Source organism: Ischnura elegans, chromosome 3 (genome assembly GCF_921293095.1).
Source record: "Ischnura elegans chromosome 3, ioIscEleg1.1, whole genome shotgun sequence".
In the NCBI taxonomy this organism is placed as follows: Eukaryota; Metazoa; Arthropoda; class Insecta; order Odonata; family Coenagrionidae; genus Ischnura; species Ischnura elegans.
Window position 1 is genome coordinate 133992682 of NC_060248.1, and position 27989 is coordinate 134020670.

Sequence of the window (27989 nt, forward strand, 5' to 3'; positions counted from 1 at the left end):
GTCCCTATCCTGGATCCGCTTTTGCATTCAACCTCTATCCAAAAGCAATTTTACTTCATTATTGCATAATTATTATTTTTTCCTTATCTTGACCTCGTTTAATACATGCTAAAACGGAGGTTTTCTGGAATTTTGCCAACTTAACGTTTCCTGTTGCCTCGGCGAAACAAGGGATTTATGAGCCTTCAAAAAGCCTCCTATGCACACATTTTGGATTTCGAGGTCATCCAAAAAAGTAGAATCTTATTTCTAGTATGCGTACAAGTCGATGGTGATTTAACACGATGATAACACCAGATTCGTTGTCATATATCCGCGGCCTTATGCAGGTCGAATGGAGCCGGGAGAAGTTGCTTACGCGGCGCGCTGATCACCTTGACTCCGACTCGCCTTGTTTCTCGGCAGCTTTTAATAAAATTTGGTTGGACCTTGAATGACGATTAGCTAAACTCTGTTAAGTGAAAAGGTTTAATCTTCAACAGAACTGGATTTCATCCGAAAAATTGTCAGTGCCTCTGGAGTTTGGCAATTTCGTCAGGGTTATGAATTCGAAGTCAACCACCAAGGGATACCTGCCGGATTTTCGTATTTTTCCGCGCTCATCTATTCTACCGTGAGTATGCGGTGATTTTTTTCCAGCATGATCGATTTATTTTGAGTAATGGACCGTGATAGTTCGTCAAAACTCCGATTGTCATTATCTTTTGACTTTAATTAGCACCAGATAGATATTTTTGAATCGACATCGATATCAACCAGCCGCATGTCGGTAAATTGGCTCCGGGATATCTAAATTACGATGTAAAATAATGTTGTTCCATATAGGGAAAGAATGCTATCACTCACGATCACGACAGGGGAAACACTTCCTCGGTTATTTCGCTGTTCCTCCGTGGAAATTGACCTTGGAATGGATTATAGAAAGAATCTTCTAGCGAACTGCGCAAATGATATTGGGCCTCCTCTTTTGAAAAGAGAAAGTAGCCGACTGAAAAAATATTGGGCTCATAATCGACTGCCCGTAGGTAGTAGAGTTGAAAGGGGCATAAGCCATCAATTGAAAACATAACGAGAAAACCATTATTGTAGCGGCCCTCGGAGGATAACTCGTGTCATCAGTCGTCACGTATCTTCGAAGTCAAGTTCAAGAAGTGAAGGATAAGGTAGTTCGAGGTTATTAAGGGATGACTTTGCTCCATTAGATCGGATCTGATACAAAAAGTGCCTGGTGTTTGGATCAGAAGGGGAGCGAAACATTACGAGAAGACAAATCACCCAGCTTGCTAGTTGAAGGTCGCAGCGCTGCGCTCGCGGAAGAAAGCAGTTGAAGAAGCGTTCCCCGGTAGATTCTATCGACTCTTGGTAAACTTTCATGAGACTGTTCTTGTTGATGAGCATAAATTCGAAGATTTGGATGAACCGTAATGAAAAAACGTTAAATCGGGCAAAACAATTTTGAGCGGGACAAATTTTTACGACCATAAATGCGGAAAAACGCAAAATGCGGAAACACTAAATACGGATAATTTTTACATTGACCTAATAGGGAATGAATCGGGACCCAAAAAAATAAACGCTAAATGCGGAAAAACGTTAAATGCGAAGACGTTAAATCCGGATCCGACTGTATTTTTAAATGAGAAATTACAGTATCCAGAGATGATTAGGGTATGAAAAAGTAACAAAACTCAGTCACGATTCCTCGTATATTTTTGGGATTAGTGACAAGTTCAATAAAAATTTTTTAAATGCCGGCCTCGGTGGCGGCAGGGTTAGGTCCTCGCCTGCCAATTCGAAGGCCGTGGGTTCGAGTCCCGTCTGGGTAAGTGCCCCTACCCAGGGAATGGTTGTGTGTGATAGTCCTTGTTATATGTTATTCCCCCCGATGTAAAAGGCCTCAAATGAGCTGTTTTCGGGGTGATGAAAATGAATTTTTTTTTAATGAATAAAAAACTTCATCATTGCCAACGGTCATCAATCCTAAGGTTGGTTTGTCGTGGTTCTCCTCACAATTCTCCTGTTTGCTAATCTCTCAACACCTAAATAATTCTTCTGCTTCACACCCTTACTCACCTGCTCAGTGTATCTCATCTGTTGCCTTACTCTGCCCCTCTTCCCTTTTACCTGTCTCTCAACAGCATCATTTGTTCATTGTTCCATTGCGTCTCAATGTGGACAATAAAATTGACCTGGGAGATCTTCTATCTCTACTTCAAAAGACTTGTCTTCTATCCTGCTTTTCTTAGAATATAGACACATTTTATCATCAACATTCTTCTGTAACACCTCATTTTGAAAGCTTCCAACCACGATTACTGTGATACTGTTCATGTCTAAGTACTACTACAAGACAAATATAGCTGCCTCTCTTGAACTTTTTAAAATGCTCTTATAGGTAGATCTATAGCATTTTCTGATCATAATAATTTTTGCTCACAATTTTCCCTGTTTAAAAGTACAAATTTAATCCTGACTAAAATTCCCTGCTCGAGCCATTGTATGCATTCCTTCGATTTCAGAACGTATTACTAGAGGTATAGGTAATGAAAAGTAGAAGAGTCAGAAGATTTTATAACAAATCTCAGAGTGATCAAGCTAGATACATGTGAGCACCCAAATTGTCATTACCATTCGTTCATTTTATCCTCTCAAGTAGCTCTTGCAAGGAGAAATAAATTGGCTTGAAAAGAGTTAACTTAATGGTGTCAGTGGTAGCATTCTGTCCCTGCAGGTTTGGAGCAGGAAGATCTAACCTGAGTCTCTGTCAGCTCTATTGATTTTTTTTGACAAATTTCTGTTTTTGATTTTACGTTATATAAATTTCGTGGAAATTGGTCTGTACCAGTGATTTGGTTACTTTAACCCTGTCACTCTGTATTCCATCTTTGATTTAATCATGCTCAACACAAAGTTGAACTTCACAGTCATCGAGAGTTTTCCTAATGCTTCCCAGGCCTTTGAAGAAGATCTGGAAAGCCGGTCTGCCCAAATGGAGTCAGTGCGTCGCACTGGCAGGGAGCTGCAGGCAAAGGCATCACCCTCTGATTCTGCTGCCATTGAGTCTCAGCTGAAGGAACTGGATGATTTATGGAAGCGAATCAAGGAGCTCGGTAGGAAGAAAACCCTGCGCCTTGAGGAAGCTTTGAAGGAGGTAAGGAGAATGGCCAATAGCCATGCCATTGCATGCTGATGGGATATACCTTGAGTGCTGGTTCCCGAGAACCACAGGCCTTTGGCTTTTGGGCCTGTGAACTGCTGAATGATTTTCATTGCTAATAATAATAATAACATCTTAATCGTGGTCAAAAGTATTCAGAAGATGCACAGACCTCATCAGAAAAAAATCAACTGCTCATAATTATACAAGAAAAGTTAAAAACGATTCTAGTTTATAGGCTGCATAATAGAATACAATGTCACAAGTGTTGTGCGTGAAAAATTCACCAACAGCACAAGGCATGTAGGGATTCCCATGAGTGAATCGTGCTCTTGAATTTAGTCATTCCGGATGAAATGGGTGGATGGTTAAATAGCCTGATACCTAAATATAGGGAATATTGGGTTTTAATTAATCTGCTTTGGTTAAGGGATAAGAAATTATTATTTCTTGTGCTGTAGTCTTGTCGCATGAAATCAGAAGGGTATTTCTTTAGCTTAGCTTTCTTAAAGTAAAGAGAGCTTTGGAAATATTTTTGTTGACCGCAGTGATATTGATAGCTCCTGCTGAGTTTATTGTCTAGGTAAAACCCGTAGAAACCCATTTGTTGTGCTGTCCATTGTTAGAATTGCTTTAATTATTGAAATTCTGAAACCCATAAATTCTTTTCAGATTTTATATGCTATTCAAGAGGCATCAATTAGAAAAAATCACATTTTTTGACCAAGCTCCACCTTAAAATATCACATTTTAAGACGTGAACATTGAAATTTGTTTTAAAATCAATTCTTAGCATTCTGTGCTATAGTTCTAACATTTTTGACGCATTTATGCTGGCAGTATGAGTGCCCCTGTAAAGTCTACAATTGAATTATTCCTTTTCCTCCACTCAAAGGCGGAAAGGCTCCACAAGGCTGTTCATATGCTCCTGGAGTGGCTGTCAGATGCTGAGATGAAGCTGCGCTTTGCTGGGCCTCTGCCAGAGGACGACCAGGAGACGAGGAATCAATTAGCTGAGCATGAAAAGTAAGTGTGTTTCTCCATTGCTATGCACCAGTTAATCTTTCTAACTAAACTTAAGATTCCTTTAGTGGATGGCTGTGGCTCTTATCAAGGCATTTTGGTGATCAACTGTGAAAATTTTGGGATTTGATTTTTGTCCAAATAATGAAAATAAAAAACTTTGGATTCACTCAGGTTCATGCGAGAAATGGCCGAAAAAGAACTGGAGAAGGACTCTACCATTGCCTTGGCCCGAAGCATTTTGGAAAAGGCACATCCAGATGGCATCACTGTGATCAAACACTGGATAACCATCATTCAATCACGGTGGGAGGAGGTGTCCACGTGGGCGAAACAGGTCAGTACATATTAGCGTCTGAAATTTTGAATTTGAAAAATTGGAAGGAAGATTTAACTAAAGACTAAAACACAGGACGTAAACGCATCTTTCCTAGTGGCAGTTTATGAGAACTCAAATAAATATGGAGAATAATGGGCTCTCCAGAAAAAGTTGTATACAAACCACATACATTTGATGCTTCTCGGTGAATACCCATTGATGTGTAGACGTCGTTTGTCACTGTATTCGTGCATCACGTTCATGTATCTTTTTCCCTTTCCCCTCCCTACTCTTGTCTCCCTCTCTCAGCGACTCCTTTTAGTGCCTACAAAATTAGCTATTCTCTGACATCTTGTATTCACAATACCTTGTAATATCCCGTAACTTACCCATAAATATTTCGTTAGTGCAAGCAAGTATCACACTTATGGAAAGGTTAAATAAACACATTCTTGTTTTGACACAATATAACTCTGTGCAATTTTAGTAATTGTTAGATATCGCAAGCAATGTCATCGTCATTGTAAAAACTGATAACTTTTTTTGTATGCAGCGAGAAGTGCGCTTGCGTGATCACCTGGGTTCACTGCGTGACCTCGACTCGCTCCTTGAAGAGCTGCTTGCATGGGTTGCTGGCCTCGAGGGCACTCTGATGACCTTGGAAGCAGAGCCACTGCCTGATGACCAAAAGGTGCTGGAATCGCTCATCGACGACCACCGCGAATTCATGGAGAATGCTGCCAAGCGCACACCTGATGTGGACCGTGTTTGCAAGTCCCGCCAAGTGAAGCAGGCGCAGGTGCCGCCTTCGGCAACTGCAGCTGCTGCCGCTCCGAGGAAGTTGTCCAAACCGAAGACATCAACGTCAAGGTTCATATTAATCTTTATCAGGGAATGATCCACATTAGTGTCCTCAAAGTCTTACTTTCCACTTTTGTATGTGCACTTTCAAGAAGGGAGCTTAAATATTGTTGCTATTTTCTGCTGTTGCACCATGTTGAACTCCTTGCTGGTCTCTGTAGTATTGTGGCTTCTGTTCTCCTCTTCACAGTTCGTAACTGAATTATCTATTCAGTTGTCTTGATTTTAATAAATTCATCCAATTTCAAGCTATTTCCTATTTGTTGCTCATGATCATATCTTCAGTAGAGGCTGTTGTGCACTATAAATTATGCTGTTATATGTGTATGTAAAATCACATTTGTGTTATGTATATTCCTTGCATGAAAGAAATCATCTCAGATGCTCAGTCACTCTCATAAAAACATGGTAATTCTAGTGTTTATGTTCAGAGTAGAAAAGACTTTGGGTTCATAAATTTTTTTGAGTTCTTTTTCGTAGTTTACTTGACATTTTGTAGGTAATTTAGGCATTTTTTTCTTGTTATATTTGGAGTCACTGTCTTTCAATTGCAGGTTTTGGGCTTGTAATTTTTTGATAAAATCAATTTACTTCTAAGGTTCAAAAAAAAAGGATTCATATAACAGGATATGGTCCATTTTCATGAGATTTGGAATTACATATATGCCTTTTTAAAGTGAAATAGGACCACTTTGTAATATTTTAAGCCAAAATGTTTCATCAATCCGTATTCAACTATCATAATATGTATTCTCAAAGAAAATTGAGCTCTCCCACTAGAAGCTGTGCGAAAGTATTTCTAGATCTTTGGAAAAAAAATACTTTGTTTCAGAAGTCAAAAACAGTTTAAATCCAGTTTTCTCTGCAGTCAATTATCTGTGTACTATGAAAAATTATTATCATTTGCAATATTCAATTTTCACAGAACATGTGTGTCCCTGAAAAAGCTCTTCATACTTGCTGTCCTCATTCATTCAGAATTTGATCTGTCGCTAAAATTAGGCTAATCGAACCCAAGTAAGGTAGATGAATATGAATCCAAAGTCTTTTTTTTTCATTTTTGATATTAATTGTGGAAATTTCAACAATTTTAGTTTTTTTTCCACCATGTAAATCATTAGTTGTGAGAGCTTGGTGAATCAATGTTTGTTTAGAAGTTAGTTTGCATGCTTTTTCCTTTGTTCTGGGGGTTGCACCAAGTAGGGACAACCTTGACCAGGACGTGAATGCTATGGATGGTTCCTCCCCTGGTGACACTGGACGCAGAAACAGGTGAGTTAGTCCACGAGTCTAGACACTTGCACCTTCCCATTCCTCCTCTCTCTCCTTGCTTCTCTATGTTTGGGATGTTCACCCATTGTAGTTCACATGTAAAACTGGCCTCCTTAGTTTAGGGAAAACGCATGAATTGTTGCACCCTGGGAATAAAATATGTAGGCATGTCTAATGGAAGCTCTATGTCATGAGGCTTCTGTCGGGAACTGAAAAAAATTATGAGAAATTAATATTACTAATCATGAAAGATTTATGGGTATTCTATGAAGCTCAAACGTTAAAATTTGACCATAACAGTGGGTAGTGTGATACATTAAATGCAATTTATGTTGCACTTGACTACAAAGTTTACCTCTGGTCATCTGAATGACTGCAGTTGAGGCAAGTTATTGTCCTCTCTAGCAACAATCTATACTGAACAAAAAGCAAGGGATTCTAAACGGTTTGTCTTCCATCCCTAGCAATTCCCTCAAGCTTCTCTTTAAAAAGCTGTGTTCTTTACATGGGGCTTCCACTGTAATTTAGCAAGTCATTAAAAAATGTTGCTGCTCTTCTGTTGTACAGGTTGGAATTCAGAAATCACTGCTTCTGCATTGCATTCTCAAATAAAATGTCTCAATTGCACTGAGGTTGAGCTAGATTATTTGTTGGTGTCTGTTATTTTAATTAACATAATTACCATTTTGAATAGGTGGAATAGTTGAAAACATGGATGATTTTATGCATTCAATGTCTTGTCTGACAACATTATGCATAATTTTGTCCTGTTTAAGAAATAAAACCTTATTAATGTTTTAGAATTGATAAGATCCCAGGAATCGTGCATTTTACAAAACAATCCGTAATAGGCGTAATTTACAGATGATTCAATTTTTTCAATAGAAATGACATCTGTCAATGTCATGAATATTGAGTGATACATTCATATGTCTGAATGATATTGATAATTCTATATTTGAGGATAGAAATGCACTTAATATAATGGATTATAATACATTCTGCGTCATTGTCTCCCCTGGTGCTTAAAGTTGCTAATACCTTTAACACATTGCTTATAATCTCCTTTTATTCCTCATAATTTGATTCTTCTTTCTAGATTAAATTCATTCCTCAAATTCTTTAAATTCATCTTTGTCATGCATGATGTTCTATCATGCAGTCTGCAATTGTGCAAAATGCTGTTGCATATGAAGACTAGAAGTTGGTAGATCTAGCTGTGCTCCTTCCCAACCATAAAGATTCATCAGGTTTATTGTATACGGGCAGTCCCCAATCTATGGACACAGCCAGATTTATCATGGCCTGGACATATGGATGAGCTCTCAGAGATTTTCATTGAGATACAGTTGAAGATTGATAATGCGGAACACTTGGGACCAGACACATTCTGGATGAACGATATTTCCAGTGAATAGATCAGCTAGGTACCTGTACGTAGGCAACTGCAAAACAGAAATGTTGTTTAAATCATTAAAAACATTGACATTTTTTCGGAATATGTGCTGACGTCAGTGGAGATGATACATTGTTGAGTAAATGGGGTCAAGCAATAAGAAAAACCCAATCAAATTCACAAAATTTATGATTAAATACATGATTCATAATATATGAAAAAGTTCTTTGTAAATCGCTAAGTTAGATAAGTCATGAAAGTAATCTTGATGAGATCAATAATATAATTATGGAAAATGGCAAAACAATTTTACGATTTGACTAGATATACATATGTCAATATTTTCAATATTTTGCCCCTCCATACTTTTCGAGGTGTACTTTTGGCAAATTTCATGTCATTTTCACTACTACTGATGTACAGGGGCACAGCTAGGAATTAAGGCTGGGGGGGAGTGGGGGTTTAGATGCAACTAATACCGGGGTGTGTGGGAATATGGATATGGAATACCCCCACACACCCACCAGGATAGGCGGTAGGTGCGAGATTAATAAATTGCGGAATTTTAAGATAAATGGTTCAAAATGGTGAGTTTTACGGCTTTCTGAGGGATATTTTGTTAATCCTTACACTAGTCTTTAAGTAATATCAATCCAATTAAGTAAAATGGATTAAACTTAAAAATTTCTTTGAGCTCTGTGTTTTATCCCCCAAAATCCCTCCCCCCCTCGTTGCGCCAATGCTTAGGTATAGGCCGATCATTATTGAATCCTCCGATTGGAAGGAATTCCCCTTCAAATACATTTCCATGAATAATAACCGTGAATATTAATCACTGAGAATTTTAACTCTTCCATTTAATAATAGTGGGCACAGTTTATCTTATAAGAGCAGTATAATGTGATTATTTTGGAAAGACTATTTGGCATTGACTTCATAAACAATGTTCAACTAGTCTGCATGATTCATGTGGAGTGAGGCCCTTCAGGCTGCAGGCTTTGTAGTCGGGGTTGCTAGCGTAACGACCACCTCAAGAGCGTAATGCAGGGTGGCCTATTACTCCTCCCATGGAACTGCTTATCTCAATCGTAGGTTTCAAACAAATGCCATTAGAGAGGGGTAAAAATGATTTGATAATGTTTACTTGTGAAAAGAGATTTACATATCTGACACAAGGGCTACTGCAAGGCTCCTGTGCTTGAAGCAACTGGGTATTCCACTTGTGGAGTTTCAAAAAAAGACAAACTTTTATTTGAAAAAGAGTGCTTTCACCTGGGAAAATGACATCTGAAGAAATGTATTTTAAACAAAATGTTGATTCTCGCAGCTGAAAAATGAGTGCATTTAGATGAAAGGGGTCAGTAGAACGGCTCGTGAATGATGGGTGCAGCTCATTGAATGAATAAGTAGGCAATCGCATTTCAAGGAGGAAGTAAAACAATTATCATTCATGTGCCACACATTTTTCATAAAACTCCAAATCTTCTCTTGTACATTTGAAGTAATTTTGGGCAATTTAACCACATGCATGGCCCTATTTTCAGCAATCCAAATTTGATAAATAGAAAATTTTGAAAAACTTTGGAAATCCTTCCTTTGTTTAGATTATTTTTTTATTTAAAGTTCCAGATTATCGATCTACTACTGTATTTAAAATAACTTTTAATATTCTCGTTTTTACAAATAAGTTTTTTTTTATCCCCCGTATTGTCAGTATGTCATGTATAAAGTTTGTTTGCATTCTCCTCTTATAATATAGGCATTAATTTGCAAAAACTGTTGTTTATACAGAAATAATCATTATTTTGCCTTTTCTAAATTTGAGATACGATATGCTAGTACTTACATGATTTTATATCTGTAAACTATAAATGTACATATTGAGTACTTCCTGAAAATATCTCCTTTCTATCCTTATGCTCTATTTTTGTGTTATTTGAATTATTGAAATGAGTTTTTGCCGCATTATTGCTAATTTTATAAATTTTCTTGTGTGTTGTTCATTAAAATCAGAATCGCACTCAAATCTGATTTATGGACATTTTCAGGAACCTTACTTGTCACTATCTTGGGGACTACCTGTATTTTCCTATAATTTGGAAGGACCCATTTCTATGTTCATAAGTCCCATTACCATTTGTCCTCCAAGTCATTGGATTAGTCATGTATACCTCTATAATATAGGTATTTTTGCTTAAGCTTTTTGTGGCATATGTGATTGGTTGGGCTGATGGGAAATAGATTTTTAGACTTCACTGTCCAACGCATGTGCTTCCCATTTTTTTCATTTTGATCACTTGCTCAGCCCTAACTAAAGTTTGCTGAGGCTGTTGCCGTGGTTGGATATTTTAACAGTTGAAATACAAGTATATAATTTTGATACCAAAGTTGTGCGCAAGATTTAGTTCACTCATCCAGATTGTCTGTGTGATTGCTTTGGTTAGTTGTCATTACATTTACATTTTGTTTCATATTCTGATATGATTTTGCAACACCAAGACTGGTCTGATTCTAATCAAAATCATTACGTAGTCCTTGTTTTCATTGTTGTGACAGAAGTAGTTCAGCAGCATTCTATATGATTTAAACTGTCCATGTAATGAATCATGTGCTTGAAGGTAGCTGTAAGCATGTATAGTAATTAGCATGGTGGGGATTGTATAGGCTCTTCATTTTGTACTTCATTTATGTTATCATCAGTGTATTTTGATTTGGCTCACTGGCAGCCTGTGTTATGATTATTTCCATTACGTACAAGTATGCCCGTAGTTTGTCATATTTGTTTTCATTTTGATTGCATGGTCCATCCTCGTGAATGATATATTCGTGTTGTGTTTGTGTTTGATGTGTCATCATGCAGCCGAGTGAGCCCTGGCCGAGACAAGTTCCTCGACTCTCTACCGCACATTGGGCCACGTTTCTCTCCAAGAGGAAGGTTAGAAGCCACTCTCTCTCTCTCTCTCTCCACCACTCCATCCTCACGCTTCTTCTCTTTCTTCATTCCCTGCAATCTGCCAAAATCAAACTCCACTGGAGAAGCAGTTACTCTTTATTTCTAGGGCCGGGTCGGTTTGTTTCTTCGTTTCTACTGGTTCTTGAGCATGGAACCGCAATCAAATCAAGTTTTTCAACCCACAATATTTCGGTAGTACAATGTGCACTTCCAAAGTACTGTGGGTGCAAAAACCAGTTTGAAATTTTTTTCTCAAGTATTATGATTAAAATTAAGTGATTTTTAGGAACCAATCTCATGAGAGATAACTTTATATTAGGTAATCAACATACTTAATGTCTCCACAAAAATGATCAATAACTTTTGAAAATCACGCTTGGAAATGAAAAATTTGATTGAAAACCAGAACCAGGAGCCCGGAATGTCCAGAAACAAATTGGAATAGGAACCGAAAAAATGGTAGAACCGACCCTTCCTTACCACTTTCTCATTCAGATTTTTCTGTGGAGCTGAGTTTGGGCACTATGTTCAATAATGGCTTGATAAGTTGTAATAAATTATTTTCATTTTAGTGCATTAAAGTTTCCATCGCATATTCACTTTGTGTGGGATAAAGTATGTCGTCTTTTAACTGATTATTCATCTTAATAATTCATTACTATGGAGAGAAAATTTTACATTAGACTTCTAAGGAAAATGTTGTCAGTAACTTCCCAACAGAATGAACATATAAATGCCATTTATGTATGTGTGGGATTTGAGTTTGAGCCTGTAGTAGTGTTTTCATCTCGTTGCATAAACTTTGTATTGCTGCTCTAAGAGGAGATTTTGCATTCATGCGGCCATGCTTCTTTTTGTGAGAGAGTGTAGCACATCATGAAGCTTTGCTAATACCCTTTATTTTCCCCTTCAAAATGAGCAGCAAGGGTGGTGATCCTCAATTCCGTAGTCCTCGCGTGAAGCAGTTGTGGGATGGATGGCGTAACATGTGGATGATGGCCTGGGAACGACAGAGGCGTCTCCACGACCGCATGACGTACCTTGAGGAACTCGAGAAGGTTCGAAACTTCAGCTGGGATGACTGGAGGAAGCGGGTATGTAGTATTGAATATCTGTTTGTTATCACTCATCCACTGAAATACAGTGAGTTCATTTCATTGTCGGGAGAATGAACAGAGATGCTTGGTTGCTCCACCTGTACAATTTCATAACACAACCTGACCATCATCATGGATAGTCATCATCAGGTGTATTTAGATGTTCTCTCGCCATTTGAATGCACCTGATGATGTTGATCCTCTATGATACCTGGAGGGGGTTCAGGTTGAAAGGGTAGGTTTAGCGTTGGCCTCCCGCCCTGAGTGTGCATATCCTGGCAGTGGCAGATACATATTTCCCGGAGACTGCCCAATTTCTGCTGGAGTGCTTTGTGAAGTGCTTTTCCTGCTCACCTCTCCATCTGCCCAAGGGAATTTCAGTCGTTGTCCCCATGGTGCTGAGAGCAGTCTTTTGTTGAGAGCAGGCTGGTGTTTCTCTCGGCCCTTCCCTCCCCGTCTCTCTCTCTGACCTAAGCTGTTGGCTGCATCCTCCGAGAACCAACCAACCATTCGACAACAAAAACCATCACATGCATGATAAAGGTGGACGAACCAAGTATCTGATCACGTGACTACGTAGGTTTCCGCGGTGTTCAGGTTCCAATTTCTCCATGTTTTTCGGTGCAACCGCGTGGGTTTGTTGGTGATGACAACAGTTTTGCTGGCATCACCAACAAACCCACGCGGTTGCACCTGAAACATGGAGAAATTGGAATCTGATCACGTTTTCATTTTGAACCTGTACCACTAAGTTGGTATTGATGCAGTGGACTCCATCAAGAGTTCATTTCACTCATCGATATGCTTCTAAATATTTTTCCATATTTTTTATTCTAGTTCCTCAAGTTCATGAATCATAAGAAGTCAAGACTCACAGATCTCTTCCGTAAGATGGACAAGAATAATGACAACCTCATTCCTCGTGAAGATTTCATCGATGGCATAATGAAAACAAGTAAGAGTTTATTTCATACTTTAGAACCCTGGGATTAATATTAGTTTTTCTGAACAGTAACTTCCCTTTTATCAATCTTCTAGTATTCATTAGGTCAGAAATATCTTTCTACTATTGATAATTTTTTTGTAACTTACCACATTTTTAGTCAACATTTTACTGATGTTTTTTACTGAATTCAACAACTTTAAAATAACAAAGTATGCATGAACTGTTTCAAGGAAATTTGATGGCAGTGTGCCATTTTGTACGCCACAAATTTTTGTGGTAGCCACTTACTGTGAACATTTTATGTATTAAAATGGGTGAAATCATGAAATATAGCTGTACTCCAACCATTAAATTTCTCTTTTCCAGAATTCCCCACCAGTAAAATGGAGATGAATGCTGTGTCTGACCTCTTTGATAGAAACTCTGAAGGTTACATTGACTGGAAGGAGTTCATCGCAGCTCTCAGGCCAGACTGGGAAGAAAACAAGCCAAAAACAGAAGCGGATAAGATTCACGATGAAGTGAAGCGTTTGGTGATGCTCTGTACTTGCAGGCAGAAATTCCGGGTGCTGCAAGTTGGAGAGGGACAATACAGGGTAAGCATTTTCTTTGGGTTGAGCATTATGGAACTTAGACTGTTTGTAATCATCACTATTTGGCTTTGCCGTTGGTGAGTTGCCTTGGGGATCAATCAATTCAGATAGCATATCAGTCTGCAATGTAGTCTGGGAAGTCCAAGGTCCATGGTTTGATTCCTGGTCGAGGGGAATGAATTTTTTTCCCATAGCAATTAGTTTGAATTTCACTGCCGTTCAGACCAGAAAAATGCATCATACAGTTTATCAGTCAGTTTTTTTTTATATTTTCATCACATTTATGTCAGTATTCACTTTCATGCATGTGAGTCAAATACGACTGTAAGCATTTTCCTATTATTTACATACTTTTTACTTGAAAAAATTTGTCTCCTCTATTTCTGTTTAGTTTGGTGAGAGTCAAAAACTGCGTCTTGTGAGGATTCTCCGTTCGACTGTGATGGTTCGTGTCGGAGGAGGATGGGTGGCCCTGGATGAGTTCTTGATCAAGAACGACCCATGCCGAGGTAAGCCCTCCTCTCGTCTCTGCCCTTTTGGCTGAGATTGAAACGAATCTCGCCCTCACGTTCACTTATACAATGAGCATTTTTCTATTCTTGAGAAAAGATTGGATGTCTTGGAAGTCATTGGTTGAGCATCTGAGTCATTTGTGCAGGGGAGTCTCACCATTTACCCAATGCAAATTTTGGCTGCTTACAATTACTGCAGTCATTCTTCTTATTTATTTCTAGATTTAGTCACGATTTATTTCTTAATGGTTCTATGGAAATATTGTGAGTGATCTGGACGATAAATATTCTTTCTCTTTTTCCTGTCTATCAAGGCTTAATGACAAGATTTATTGACTTGCGTGAGTTCCATTGCTTAAATGTGAATGGTATTGACAGATTGGAACGTGTACGAAAGCATAGACCAAATTATAGGGCTTTTTTTATTATCCGTTCTGACATTAGCACAGATTGGACGGCCACTCTGCATTCTCAAGATCAATCTGGCATTCATGCATTTGCACATTTGCTAGTATGTGTGCATACATCTTGCATTAAGTGTACAGTTTTTTCCTGCCATCGTTTGCAGAATCCTGAGAGATAGTGATGTCTTGGAAATCGGGAAACTAAGTAGAATGTTTATTTACTGCATATGAATCATCCCTTTTACAAACTTACTTGATAGAGGGATATCAAAGAAGCTGTCTCTTTTGATAACTGCTCGTTGAAATGTTGATAACTTCCTTTTGAACATACATAATTAGCTTCTGTGCAAGTATATTATTGAGATTATATTGGCCTATTCCATATGTGATAGAAGTTCTGTTGACTCCAATTATGAAAATATCACGGCGAATGGTAAATGTTGAGGCTCTACCGAAAGTTTTTGGCTCTTTTTATAGTCTAAAAAAGTATTCTCTGCAGTATTAAATTTCATTTTTCAAAAATTGTCATTGATATTCAGCTTGTGTCTTATAATGCATTAGAAGAGATTTTTAACTTTCTATACAAAGTATTTTGACATTTAACAATATATACACATAAATGCTGTTTATCATTTATGGCAAATGTTCTGTCAATAATTTCATCTGTGTTTCATATAAATTTATTCAGTTCTTGGTTTATTATGAATTGCTGTTTTAATATTTTTTTATGTTCAGAGTCACCAGGGAGGACTTTATTTTTGCATTTTAACCTCTTTTTGTTTGTCTGTGCTGGCAAACAGTTGTTATGTTGATATGATTGTTTATGAGGAGAGGAGGTGAAATTTGGAGATTTTTTGCAGTGTTTGAGGTCATTAAAAAGAAGAATTTGAGTGCTTATATTGGCTACACTATATGCTTTCCAGTTTTACCATTGGGAAAATGCTTCCTATGGAATAATGCAAGCTTTTTGGTCTGTTAAGCTTTGTCAAATTTTTCTTAGTTGCTTAATGGTATGACACTTCACACTTTGCACTAATTCAGAAAGCAGATGTTGTACTTTACTACATATTCTATAAAATAAGGACTAGAGATAAGAAAACAGTGACATCTACTCATGAAATTATTTTTACTGATTTATACCATACGTTCACATAATGTTAATTACTGACTCCACCTTCTCTATCTTCCTTTATGTATTGCTTTCCAAACTTTGATTCTTAAAGCTACTATTACTTATAGTGAAGTATTTAGTATTTTAATGGGTATCTGTTGGTGGTTGGTACTATATTTGAAGTCCTTATAGTGCTTATGATTGGGGATGCGGAAAATCACTGTGGTCAAATAGCAATTTTGTTAGCAAGGGAGAGCAGAGCGCTGTTTTCACAGAATAATTTTTCTCTCGATTACATATGTGGTTGTTTTGGATCACTGTCCTTTCACCTTTTATGAATATTGAAGTTCATTAAAAGTGCCTAATGTTCCTTCCCCTTATTCTAGCAAATCCTAAAATTCCTAGAAGTGCATGTCGTTTTAAGTTAAGGTATGGCCACTGGATGATGCGTCTGATGGGTGTAGAGTGAGGGGGAAAATTACATTTTATGTGCTTGAATACCTGCAAGATATCCAATTTAACTGTAATTCCATACATTATATAGCATTTCATGACATTCTAAGTGTTTGTATATACTACATGGTGTTTAATTTTCCTACTTTTGTGTTAAAATTGATGAAAAAGTTCCCTAGGTGGCCTGTTGAAGTAATATATTGTGTGACATTGCAAATCTCTTTTTATAGTACGTATGTCACCGCTGTCATTACTTGTAGTTATTTTCTCACTTTTTATTGGAGTTTATGTGAAATATCTTAAATTCAAGTCTTTGTGGTTCCGATCATTGTGTAGGAAAAGCCCTTTGAGATACTCCTCTTTGCAATTCTTGACTATCTCCCTCACGTTTCGTTGATATTGTTGAAGTGCGCATGAAATGTGACATCACTTTGCATTGCTTAGTTACTTGATAAAAGTGATTTCACCCCTCCCCCCCCCCCCCCCCCCAGGTATTCCAGCTTTGAAAATCTCAATGAATATTGAGCCAATTTTAAAATTCTTTTCATCCTGTAGGATGCTCCCTGACCCACATTATCATTTTAACTTCTGTACACGCAAGTTTAAAATTTTGGTAAACACCCAAATGGTGAAGGATTCCTCAGGTGCTTGATAGTGGCCGCTGTCAAAAGAATGTTGCACCCATAAAAAATAGACTATTTCTCCTTTGATAATTGTGCAAACATACAAGCTTGTATTGCTCATTGCAACCACAGATATTTGGTCTATAGCTTTTGGAAAGGCACGTGAATTTAAATCTACTCCTCATTCAAACTTTATCTTTGTTAATTTTGCTGTGAAAAAATACTGTCTTGGGAGGAAATCTTGAGCTCTGAGTTGTGTTGTGCTCTTTGCCATCAAAAGAACATCGTTTTATTATTCAATCCTATTCTTCTTTCCCGCATTCACCTAGGATGTGAGAAATTTCATGCAGTCATCAAAGTATTGGACTGGACTTTGTTCCCGAGGTATAACCTCCATTCAGTTAAAACTTTCGCTTTCATATTATCATATTTTTTTCTGAAAGTGGTTGTTTGAGCTTTGCAGATTATGAAGCGGTGTCTTGCCATTTAGTTTACCCTCAGATCAGTTTGAGGGGGCCACGTTGGCTGATATATTTTGCCTGTGAGCAATTTTTCATACCCAGAAAACTGCAAGAGTTTCATCTATTTTTTTCTACCATGCAGTGATGTAAATAGGCATGTATTAAAATGAGTATTGGCATTATGACCTTATAATACCAATAGTATATCAACGTCTCATCAAGTAGACTTTACCTAATATGGTTCCCTTGGAAGTTGTCATTGTATGCAGTAGCCTCAATTACTTTCATTGCTGTAAGAATCTTATTTAATTTTTCTGGGGGAGACCATCCTCATAAGTAGATGATGGCAAAAGTTGACTTGTTTAGTGTGATATGTCCTTTTAAATAGGTAAAACTAGGTTAATTTTTGCCATTTACATCAGTGTACATGTAGCTAAGTTTGACCGTTCAACTTATAATGTGTAGGAAATAGTTTATTTTTGAATGAGTTTTGGAGGGACGTATAATAGTCATTAAAAGATCATAATAATGTCGTTAACGAGGAGGGTAGTAGGTTACATTGTATTTTGAATCTGCTCCTTTTGCGTGTCTTGTTCTATGGTTGTGGTGTTCTGTGATGTTTACAATTTTCCCTTTTTCGTATGAAACGATGAAAAGTGCCAAAAAGGATTCCGCATCCCTACTTAATTATCTCTGCTGATTGTAACTCCCTTGGCTTCCTTTAAATACCCAAACTCTGTAGTATGTCTACATTAAAATGGACTTGTTTCTTACTTGGTTTATTCTTAGAGCATACCTATACTAACATTTAGTAAATACTTGGTACTAATAGAGGAATTAACATTCTATTCCCTTGAGTATGCTGCCCATTGTCTGTCAGTACATTTGTAACTTGTTTGGGTGTTACCTTTGAACAATGGGCATGGCTAACTTAGATGTAGTGGGTTTTGTGAGTATGATGGTGATTACTACATGCACTATTAATTAATTGATTGTCATTATGTAAATTTCCCTCCCTCCCCCCTCCCAACCTCTCTCGGTCAATTTCCCCCTCGACATATCTCACAACGTCATCAACTGTCTTCTTCCCCCTCCCCCCTCTCCTCCTCTAATTTTTATTCCTTGGAAATGCCTCGTGTGTGCTTTCTTACTTTTCTTTATTTCTCCCTGCTATTTTCTCTCTCAATTTGCTTGCATATTTCTCTATTCCACAATTTTCTATCAATCATGTGCTTGTGTCCTAAAATATTCTCTTGTGTCGTTCTCGATATTGTTATATTTTCGCGAATTGTTGCGAATTGCCATCGCTGCATGCTTTTGTGATGATTTATTCATTCCTCTTTTTTTTTGTACAAAATTTAACTTTTTAAACTCAAAATGTGATCTACCCCCAATGCCACCTTCTTTATATATCGAATGTGTGTTGTCGGATGAAAAAAAACACTAGTCTACCTTCTGCCCATCCCTGACCCTAATAAACCTGAAGAACACGAGCCTTGGTGCCCGTTGGGCCCAATTGAGAAATCTCGCCGAGGACATCTTCACTTGGATTTTGGACGTATGTATTCTCACGCACAAACATGCGCACACCTCCTGGTCTGTGCACCTCCCTCCATCCTCTTTGCTCACAATGCCTTCATTCCCTCTGGGTGCATCCACATAGATCTCCTCAGACACGCTGCTCTTTTGTGTCTGTGTATCAAGTATGTGCTTCATCATTGCGTAGAGTTCATGAACCATTTAATATGCACAACACTTGAAGTATCAAGATAGACTTTGGTTGCTTTTTGGCTTCAAGTACTGATAGCATTCTATCTTCCCGTGGTTTGGTGAATTATAACAATGTTAAATTGGTGTTGGGACTTTTAACATGACCACTGGAAAACTTTTTATAATGCATTTTTACCTCATTAGGTAGTTAAAAATATAGTGTATGTGTGTTAAAAATAATTATATTCCTGCTGCTTTGGCTTGTGCACAAGTATGCTTATGTTTAAAGTATACATTAATATCTTGCCGTAATTTTCTACACAAATCCTTCTGCTATGCTTTGGGGAAACTTGAAATTACATAATTACATTAAATATCGAAAGTTATCATTAAAGTACATTCATTTTATGTCTATTCAGTGGAAAGGTCAAAGTAATAAATGTGGTCAAATTGTGTGCCCTCTGTGCTAAGACATTAGACAGAAAAATCCCTGCACAAAGTTTGTGAGCTAGGTCAATTCCATCAATTGGATATTTAAGTTTTTGTTAAACCATTCTTACATTGTTGATTATGTGATATGAATTCAATATACAACTTTTGTCTTCTTGAGCCATGAATAATTGAAAAAGAATTTATCATCTTATCAAATTATAGTGAAAATAATCAGCTTTCATTATGTTGTACCTCTACTCTGTGGCTATCAGCCCTCACTACTTGTTATTTTTTCTCCTTGAAGTTTATCCAGAGTGATTGGTCCAGAATATTAGACATTCACAGTTGCTGTGATATATACCTTGTGATATTAATTTTTAAATTATTTCCTTGCAATTTACCATCTCACAAATTAGAAATGTTCCTCTTTTTTGTTAACCATCTTCAAGCAATTCTTCGAATGGTTGAGGAAATTTTTTTTTCCTAGAAATTTTCCCCTCATGTACAGAGATAGTGTTATTATTGGCTTCTATCAGGCCATTTCGCTTCCAAATATGTATTGCTTTTGCCACAAATAAAACCCTTTTTTCTCTCTGATTAAAAAAAATGAGTATCATGGAGAGGGTAAGGCACCTTTTGTCACCATTTCTTGTAACACACTTGTGTTTCAATGCACTTTTTAAGAGATTTATATGAATAATCGCTGCAGTAAGTTGCTGGGCCTGTCTTGCCTGTCTTACCTGTATGCTGTGCCTCTCATGCTTGGCAGCACACGCTGTCAAATCATTTGAATGAAGTCATTGGCTATGGCTTCCATACAACAACGTTATCAAACTAGTGAAGTAATTGGACTAGCTTAAGACAATGAGTAAATAGCATTTTCTCTGTACTAGAACTGAGCTCATCATAGTTTTAAGGCTGGAGGATGGGAGAACGAATCGTTGGTGACTTTGGCTAAGTGTCCATGTGCTCAAGAAGTGAAACTTATGAGGGCAAGGCATCAGTCTGTTCTTAATCACATTTTGTATTATTGTATAAAAATGAGGAGTGGAATTAGAAGCTTATTTTTTAAATATTGCTTTTATTATTTTAGAGAAAAGAATTCTTTCTAAGTTGCAAATTTTATGTGTTTGAATTTTGCAGCATGGTATGTTTTTGTGCCTACCACTTTACTTTCAATATGTGTACACAAACTTAAATATTGTTCAAGTTTATTCATTTATTTCGTGTAATGTTTCTTTGCTGCATTTGATTGTAGCCTTAATTCACATAACAATTGCATACAACACTATTAATGGTACACTGTTCCACTTGGACTCATGTCAGTAGATAAAATCTTTCAAGAGAAATTCGTGCCAACTATGGAGTGGGGCAAATTTCAACAAGTTAGAATGGATAAGTCGTTGATTACATGTTTTCAAATTTTCGAATTGAATCATTAAGTGGGTCTCTGGTAAATACATGTAAATGTATGGACGAGCGATAATGTTGCACTCACGCATTTCTGCTATTTTTTTCTTTTAATCCTTGATTTTTGATCATTTCCGACTACACTTGAGCACAATTTACTCAACTATTGATGATCGGTGTTAAACAACTTTGTGCTTCTATTCATTGACTTAATCCCTTGCATTATGAATTTGGCATTGGATGATTCATTCTCTGAAATGACTGCAGACTGGTCAGCCGTGTACCTTATGAAAATCACCAGCTATTTTGCCTGTGGTGCCAAAATTCAATTGAGGGAATATTGTTTGACATGCTGTAATTGAAACATATATTCCCCAATTCTTGCTAGATTTGTTTTGTTCATTATTCACTTACCGATTGATTCTCTCTCCATGTTAGAGTCTGGAACACAATGCAAATACACTGACACACTGACATCTCATGCAAAGACCTTGCATTTTCAATTTTTAAGTGGGCACAGTTAGCTTTAGGTACTGCTGCAGTAGTTTGTTGAGTGGTGTCTGTTTTTTTGCAGTTGACTTCTCTGTTTTTACAATGAGTGGAGTGCCATTGTGCTACCAAAAATCATGCAATGTGTAAATATTGGTTTTGAATTGGAAGTGCACCACAATGTTCTTCCTTGCTTGATGGCATGTGATTTATTTTTTTTGTTTGAATTTTGCAATTTTTCTTTTTATAGCATGTTAGTTATTGTTTTGTATTTACTTAGTTTTGCCTTATTTCTACCCTCCCCCACCCTCTCTTCTCACCCTCTTTGATTTTGAACCCTCTCTCCTCCCCTCCCCTTCCCAAATTGTATTCCTCAACTACAAAACATGCGTGCACACACACACACACACACACACACACACAAACGTCATCCACACGTGTACACCACCACACTCATTTGTGGGCCTTATGTCATGTTTCCATCTTACATTCTTTCCATTCCACCCTCTTCCCCCCTCAAAACTCATTCTATCATCAATTCTTCTGCACGCCCTCTCTTCATCCTGGTGCTCCTCTTCATTCTGAAATTCTTTGCCTGACAATCCCTCTCCTCTTTTTGATTTTTTTTTAATATTCAATTTACTCATTCACGTATGTATCGGGAAACCTCCTACCGAATTGTCATTTTTTTTGGCCTCTTTTCTTTTTTTGTATTCCATCGCTTGTTCATGAATCAATTTGCCAATCATGTGGACTTTAAATTTGGCTACAAATGTATGCGAACGCACATTATGCTCAACTCACACAATGACACACGCAACGCATTCCTCTCCCCTCCCTCCTTGCCTCTCTTTCTCTCTCTCTCTCTCCCCCCTCCCCACTCTCCAGCCAAGGGACGCACCAACATTGAACTCCGCGAACAGTTCATCCTGGCCGAGGGGGTTTCTCAGAGCATGACCCCCTTCAAGGCCAAAGCGAGCCCCAACAGCTCGGGCTCTAGCCAGTCGGGCAGCAGTCAGCTTCAGTCAGCTCGATCTCCTTCTTCCCAGACCTTATCCGCGACGGCTGGTCCAATCACTAAGGTTTGTTCCGAACATGCTCCCCCCACCACCAACCCACGTTGTCTCCCCCTCCCCCCTCTTCATTCTCACTCACCACGACAAAGCCAGCGGAGAGATATGTATATATGAATATAAATCTATATGTCTTCCGTACATTGTATTTGAAAAAAAATGGGTATATTTCGATGGATGTGACATGTTCGAGAAATTTGTTGGCATAGCCGTGGATAATTAAGGAGTGAATATGGACAACCTGCTTGGAAAACAGCTCCCCCAAAGAAGTCTCCGAGAGTGATTCAGATTTTCCATCTGACTCTTTCGACTGCAAAGAAAGCAATGGGTTGAACTATTTATGGAAATAACTGCAGATTAGTCAGCAATGTGTTCTTTATGGAATCACCCATAAGTCACAATTGGTGTAAAAATTCCACGGAGGAAAAATCATTTGCCTTGACCGGGACACGAACCTGGTTCACAAGAAAGACAAGTAATTTTTTCCTCTGTGGAATTTTTGCTCATCTGTTGAGAGTGCACAACTATCACTCTTGGACTGTTTCTATGTGGGAATCCTTCGCAGGTTGCAAGTGATTCACAACCTTTTCAGATGAAGCGCTTGCGTGCATACGTATGTGCTAATATGCACACAAGTGAAGAGAAGGACACAACAACATTTAGTGATTACTCCCTCTTTTGTTTATTGTTCTTATACTTTTGTTTATGCCACAGTGTAGTGTCTCTCTCCCATTTGGTAGATATGAATCGCATGAATGTCTTCTTAGAGTCTCTCTCTCTGTTATTTATTTACCATCACTAGTTGTCGTCTTTTATTTGCATTTTCCGAATGGGTTGGGTCGCTCTTCTTGCGCTGCCTTTTTACGTGAGTTGCACATGCAATTACCTCCTTCACTCCCCTCTCGGTAGTCATCCAAATTGGTTCATCTCCTGTTGCAGGTCATCAAAGAGTAATTACGGTCATCTTTTTGTATTTCATAGCACTTGCTTCTTTGTTTGAGGTTGCATTTATTTGTACATATGTAATTGCTACAGTATTTTCTGGTGGAATGCTTAGAAAGAGTATTGCTGCAGATTCTTTTTGTCGAGTCGTGCTGTCTGTATTGTGTAGAGTGGGCCAGTGCAGAAATCCAGGTTTGTACATCATGGTCATTTGGTACTATTTTAAGCCTTCTTCCTTCTCTTTACTTTCGCTAATATTTTTTTGTGAGGTCACTTCCTTTCAGCATCTTTGCTCGGGTCTTACCACTGCTACATCAACTTCATACCTCGTTTATTTTGACCTTACTCCTCTGGTAAGAAGACGTTGCAGATTTTGACGTTTGACTCGCGGACTTATTTTGGCATTGCCAAAGTTTACCATCAGAAATCTTAGCTATTTAACCGATGGCATTCATTTGAACACCCAATCATCCTCGATTGAGGCGTACCTCCTCATTGTTTCACTTTAGTTGTCTGTGCTTAAGATGCACAACATTAGGGTGACAAGCTAAAAAATCAAGGTCACGTGCAGCTCTGAATATACAGTAAAACCTCTTTACATCGTTATGGAGGGGACCAAAATTTGGGCAATTTGATGTATGGAGGTTCACTATAGAGTGGTTTTAGTGATAGGCACCATTTTTTCATATCCTTTGGATATGAAAGGTACTGCTGTCTTTTACACCATTAAATTTATGGGTTTAAACAAACATGCATGCATTAGTGAACATATTTTTATTATTTAATAGTAACAGAAAAGGAGCGCTATCGCATGATTTTTACCATGATTCGAGAGAAAACAATGTGAGCTCTCTTAATTCAACAGTCACTTAAAATTATTAGGGTAGTGGGATACCTTTTTTCTCATTTACTGTTGGCCATAACTAGTGGTTAACGTGAAAATTTACAGCATATTAAAGGTATATCAGATAAAAAATAAGCATTAAACATTTATCGCTGAAAATGTTATTCCATGTACGTAATGGCGGCTGCATTAATGGTCTCTAGTTGTCTCAGTACGATTTGCGGAGGTAGTTTGGCCATCTTGTCTCCTTGGTTTGATAAGTGGAGGTTTTATGGGATAAAGAGGTTCACTTCAAAGAGGTTTGCCTACAAATTTACGTGTAAATCTGACGGGACCGTAGGGGTCGTATGAAGAATGGAGGTTTACGATGTAAAGAGGTTCACTACGTAGAGGTTTTACTGTATATACATTTGCAGCGCACTCCCGATTATCCCAATGGCTAATGATGGGGAGAGATGGGACGAATTATTGGAAAACAAAGATAACCCAAACTCTCACTTTAATGTCTAGTAGTTTTCATAATTTCTCCTATGAATGGAGCGAGTGTGCGATTGCGCCATCGTGCAGCTGTGGTTCTAGGCTGTCCACGCCAGCGAGTGCCTGGGTGTGACACGTGCAATCTCTCCTTCCATTGTTTCTGCTTCCACTCTCCCCACTGCCTTCACTTCCCCCCCCCCCCTCCTCTCCAGTTTGACTTTGAATGGTCACGGCTTTAGCATGCCTGAGTTCGAGACCACATCAATAATTGCACATTTGCGATACGAAGCGTACATTTAAAGATGGTGGATAACATTTTTCCTAACTTAGGATTGCTTAACAGTTGAAGAATCTTTTAAAATTGATCAAGTATTTTTTTCCCATGGCTTATCGTCTTTTTCAATACCGGAGCAGACATCCAAGTTAACTTGAAACATTCCTCGTCTGCAAGTAAATAAAATAATTCCGTCTTACAAAGGGGATTCTAATGGAGATAATTAGCCGAATGTAGCCTAGCATTAAAATGAAGTAATTCTGGTGATTTTTCGTCCAATTATATTTTTTTATAAAGATCATAGAAAACGTTGAATGAGAGTGAAAATCATGCGTGGATATTCCGCATAGTCGGGAGTCTGCTGCATTTATTGAAATAAGCAGTACAAGGTATTAAAGAGGTTATTTGGTGTGATCTAGTTAAAATACAAAGTGCAAATTACATGCGTGTACTCATAGCTGTATGTGCTCGTGAACTTTTGTCTCTGCCCACCCTGTCTCCTAAAATTATCTTTTCTTTATTTCTTATCGGATTATGCCTGATGCGTCAAGTAGAATATCTTGCGAAAAAGTAGGCAAGTGTTTTAATGCAGAAGATTTTGCTTGACTGAGTTGTCGTGGCTGCTTTCTGTATTTCAAATGCAGAATTTGCGTAATACCTGAGAAATAATGGTAACTTTTCAGTATGAATGAAATACCTGCCTTAATACCTACTCTTTTTGATTTTTTTTTTTTTATGGTTCCCTTCATCTACTCTTTAAATTACTTCAATGAAGTGGACATGTTAATGTCAGAAAAGAATTCATTCATCTCCATCATGAAACCAATATATTTTTATGAAGTTTTTTATATAACTAAGATTCCTGCGAAGTAAACAAAATTTCATTAGAGTACCTTCCTTTACTTATCAAACCCATCACCTTTCATCAATGTAAATAAACTAGTTGAGTCTAATTTTACTGTGGTTTTTAACCTCACGTCATAATTAGGAATGCATACCACTGCCGGGACTCTAGGTGAAGCCTTCGTAAGCCATCCCACCTCACTTAGAACTCTCCATCCACTCTATCTATCGATCTGAATTTGCTCGGTTAAACAACAGAATTCTTACCTTATAAAATATAGTTGCCTTCACTGTGTGAAACTATTTTATGATTGTACTTCTGAGAATTGAGATTTATGTCTTTGCCAACTTTAGATAAAGTTACAAATATCATGCCCAGTTTTCATACTAATGGCTTTCAAAAACAATCATCAGTGAAGTTATAAAGATGAGGTCTAGAGCAAGAAACCTTCCAAATACGTAACTACATATTTCGTTGGGTGTGGATATTGGAAAATAACAAAGTTTTTCAATAGCATCAATAAATTTAACTCTAATGGGAAAGAGAAGACGAACTTAAAAAAAATATTGTAAAAGCTGTTCCATATGAGGGGGAAATTTTGGCATCTCAATCTGTTTTGTTGCTGCAAAGCCAAAAATGAGCCATCCAGGCAAAAACCAGAATAATAGGCTGAAATTCCATTTCTGAAACTATTATGGAATTATTATCAACACAAAAATAGTTTCCATGTCATCAATCAATGCAGGAATAAAAGAGTTTGAACATGTTTGCTGTGGAGCTGAATCTCCTTTTCTGGGCTCAGACTTGGGCAGGATATTATTGGGTTGGTCATGGTTATACTTCATCATGCACGATGTCTGGTCACTCGTAAGTTAATCTTGTAGCCCATTGGTGGAGGTGGTATCACACTCGGGGGCCTGCAGCCAATTGGGGCGGGAAAGTGGAGGAATGTGAAGCAGCCACTGCAGTTAGGGACTGGAGTGGAGACCCTTTATTTTGAGCATTTAAATGTTTAAATATGTATTGTTGCAGTGCCTCAAGAATGTGGTGGGGATATCCTGGACACTGGGCTTCTTATATCTGGGCTTTTGCAAGCATGAGTGTCTGAGATTGAGGCCACTGTCGCATGGAGTCACCACCCAGGTAGAGGCATTGCAATTCATTTCAACTCTAGTTGTCAATCTCAATTCTGAAATGATGTTTGGGTGTGGGGTCGTGCAACAAACGGAATGTATACATTTCATACAAACTTGGGATGGGTATTCTCGGATCATAAGCGGTGGGCCAAGTTGCAAATGATCGGCCATTTTGCATGGTGTACCACCCAGTCTGGTGAGCATGTGGTTCGATGGAGAGTCACACACGGTCGTATTACATAGATTGCCATGACCCACCAAGTTCTATGTCTCCAGTTCCCCATCTTGCGAAATGACGACAGCTGTATGTGTAACCCACGGTTGGGTCCCACCCGACTTCCTCCTGTTGAGACATTCTCCCTTCTTGCCGCAGCGTACGTGTTAATATCAAATGTAGAATCAAGTGATCTGTCTTAGTGATATTGGGCTTCAAATTTGGTTGAAATAATTTTGCAAAGGATATTAGGAACTTTTTTTCTCTTATCCACCGTTTGTCAAGCGTTGGCAATTATTGTCATGTAAACTATTGAGTGTTTAGTGTGAGTTTCCCTCTTGTTTACTGAACAAATTCAGGATAGCTATTTTGTCAAATTCACATCATCCAGTGAACATTTTTTAGTCTCAGTATTGCATTAACGCAGGTCGTGTCGTTTGGCTAAAGTAGTATGTATTGTAGTTCCACCCTCCTTTCTTGGTTTGAACTTCCGTTGTTGAATTACTGTTGACATTCAGAATTACTCTTTATTTGTGTGTAGTTAGGTAGGTTGGAAGCATTTTCTTAAGGAAGAGGAAGCACTTGAAATGCTACTAAGTGAGTAGGGGTATGTTGAGCAGCATCTTGACCTGGGGGGTGTGGGTGTTTGGCGTTGTTGTTTTGGATGAGAAAGTGAGGCAGGGGTGATCGCGCCATTGGAGTGTGCCATTTTATTGCAGCCCAGTACTTCTTGGCCCAGCTGATGCCCATCTTTGAGAGCCTGAGGCAACGAGAAGACATCCCATGCTCTTATCCACTGGCGATGGGACCCCACGCCCCCGTTTACCACTGGGTAAATAATATAAAAGGCACATGGGTGGGACGACCACACTACTCACCGAGAACAGTTTGTCTTATTGTTGTGGCTGCCATGGCATTCTGATGTGGTGGCACATGAATATATATATATATCCTTGCAGTAGT

The 27989-nt window shown here is 38.1% G+C and overlaps 1 protein-coding gene across 7 annotated transcripts in view; it reads left to right on the forward strand.

Annotated features, from left to right (window-relative positions):
* The window catches only part of LOC124156605 (dystonin), a 614708-nt gene that overhangs the window by 569240 nt on the left and 17479 nt on the right, over nucleotides 1–27989 (forward strand). For all 7 annotated transcript variants that reach the window (XM_046531247.1, XM_046531246.1, XM_046531244.1 and 4 more), the window contains 11 exons: nucleotides 2954–3151; nucleotides 4053–4183; nucleotides 4355–4517; nucleotides 5053–5369; nucleotides 6561–6632; nucleotides 10889–10963; nucleotides 11904–12075; nucleotides 12916–13033; nucleotides 13391–13620; nucleotides 14009–14126; nucleotides 22111–22304. In XM_046531247.1, the coding sequence (XP_046387203.1) occupies nucleotides 2954–3151; nucleotides 4053–4183; nucleotides 4355–4517; nucleotides 5053–5369; nucleotides 6561–6632; nucleotides 10889–10963; nucleotides 11904–12075; nucleotides 12916–13033; nucleotides 13391–13620; nucleotides 14009–14126; nucleotides 22111–22304 (1788 nt within the window). The remainder of the gene's footprint in view (nucleotides 1–2953; nucleotides 3152–4052; nucleotides 4184–4354; nucleotides 4518–5052; nucleotides 5370–6560; nucleotides 6633–10888; nucleotides 10964–11903; nucleotides 12076–12915; nucleotides 13034–13390; nucleotides 13621–14008; nucleotides 14127–22110; nucleotides 22305–27989) is intronic.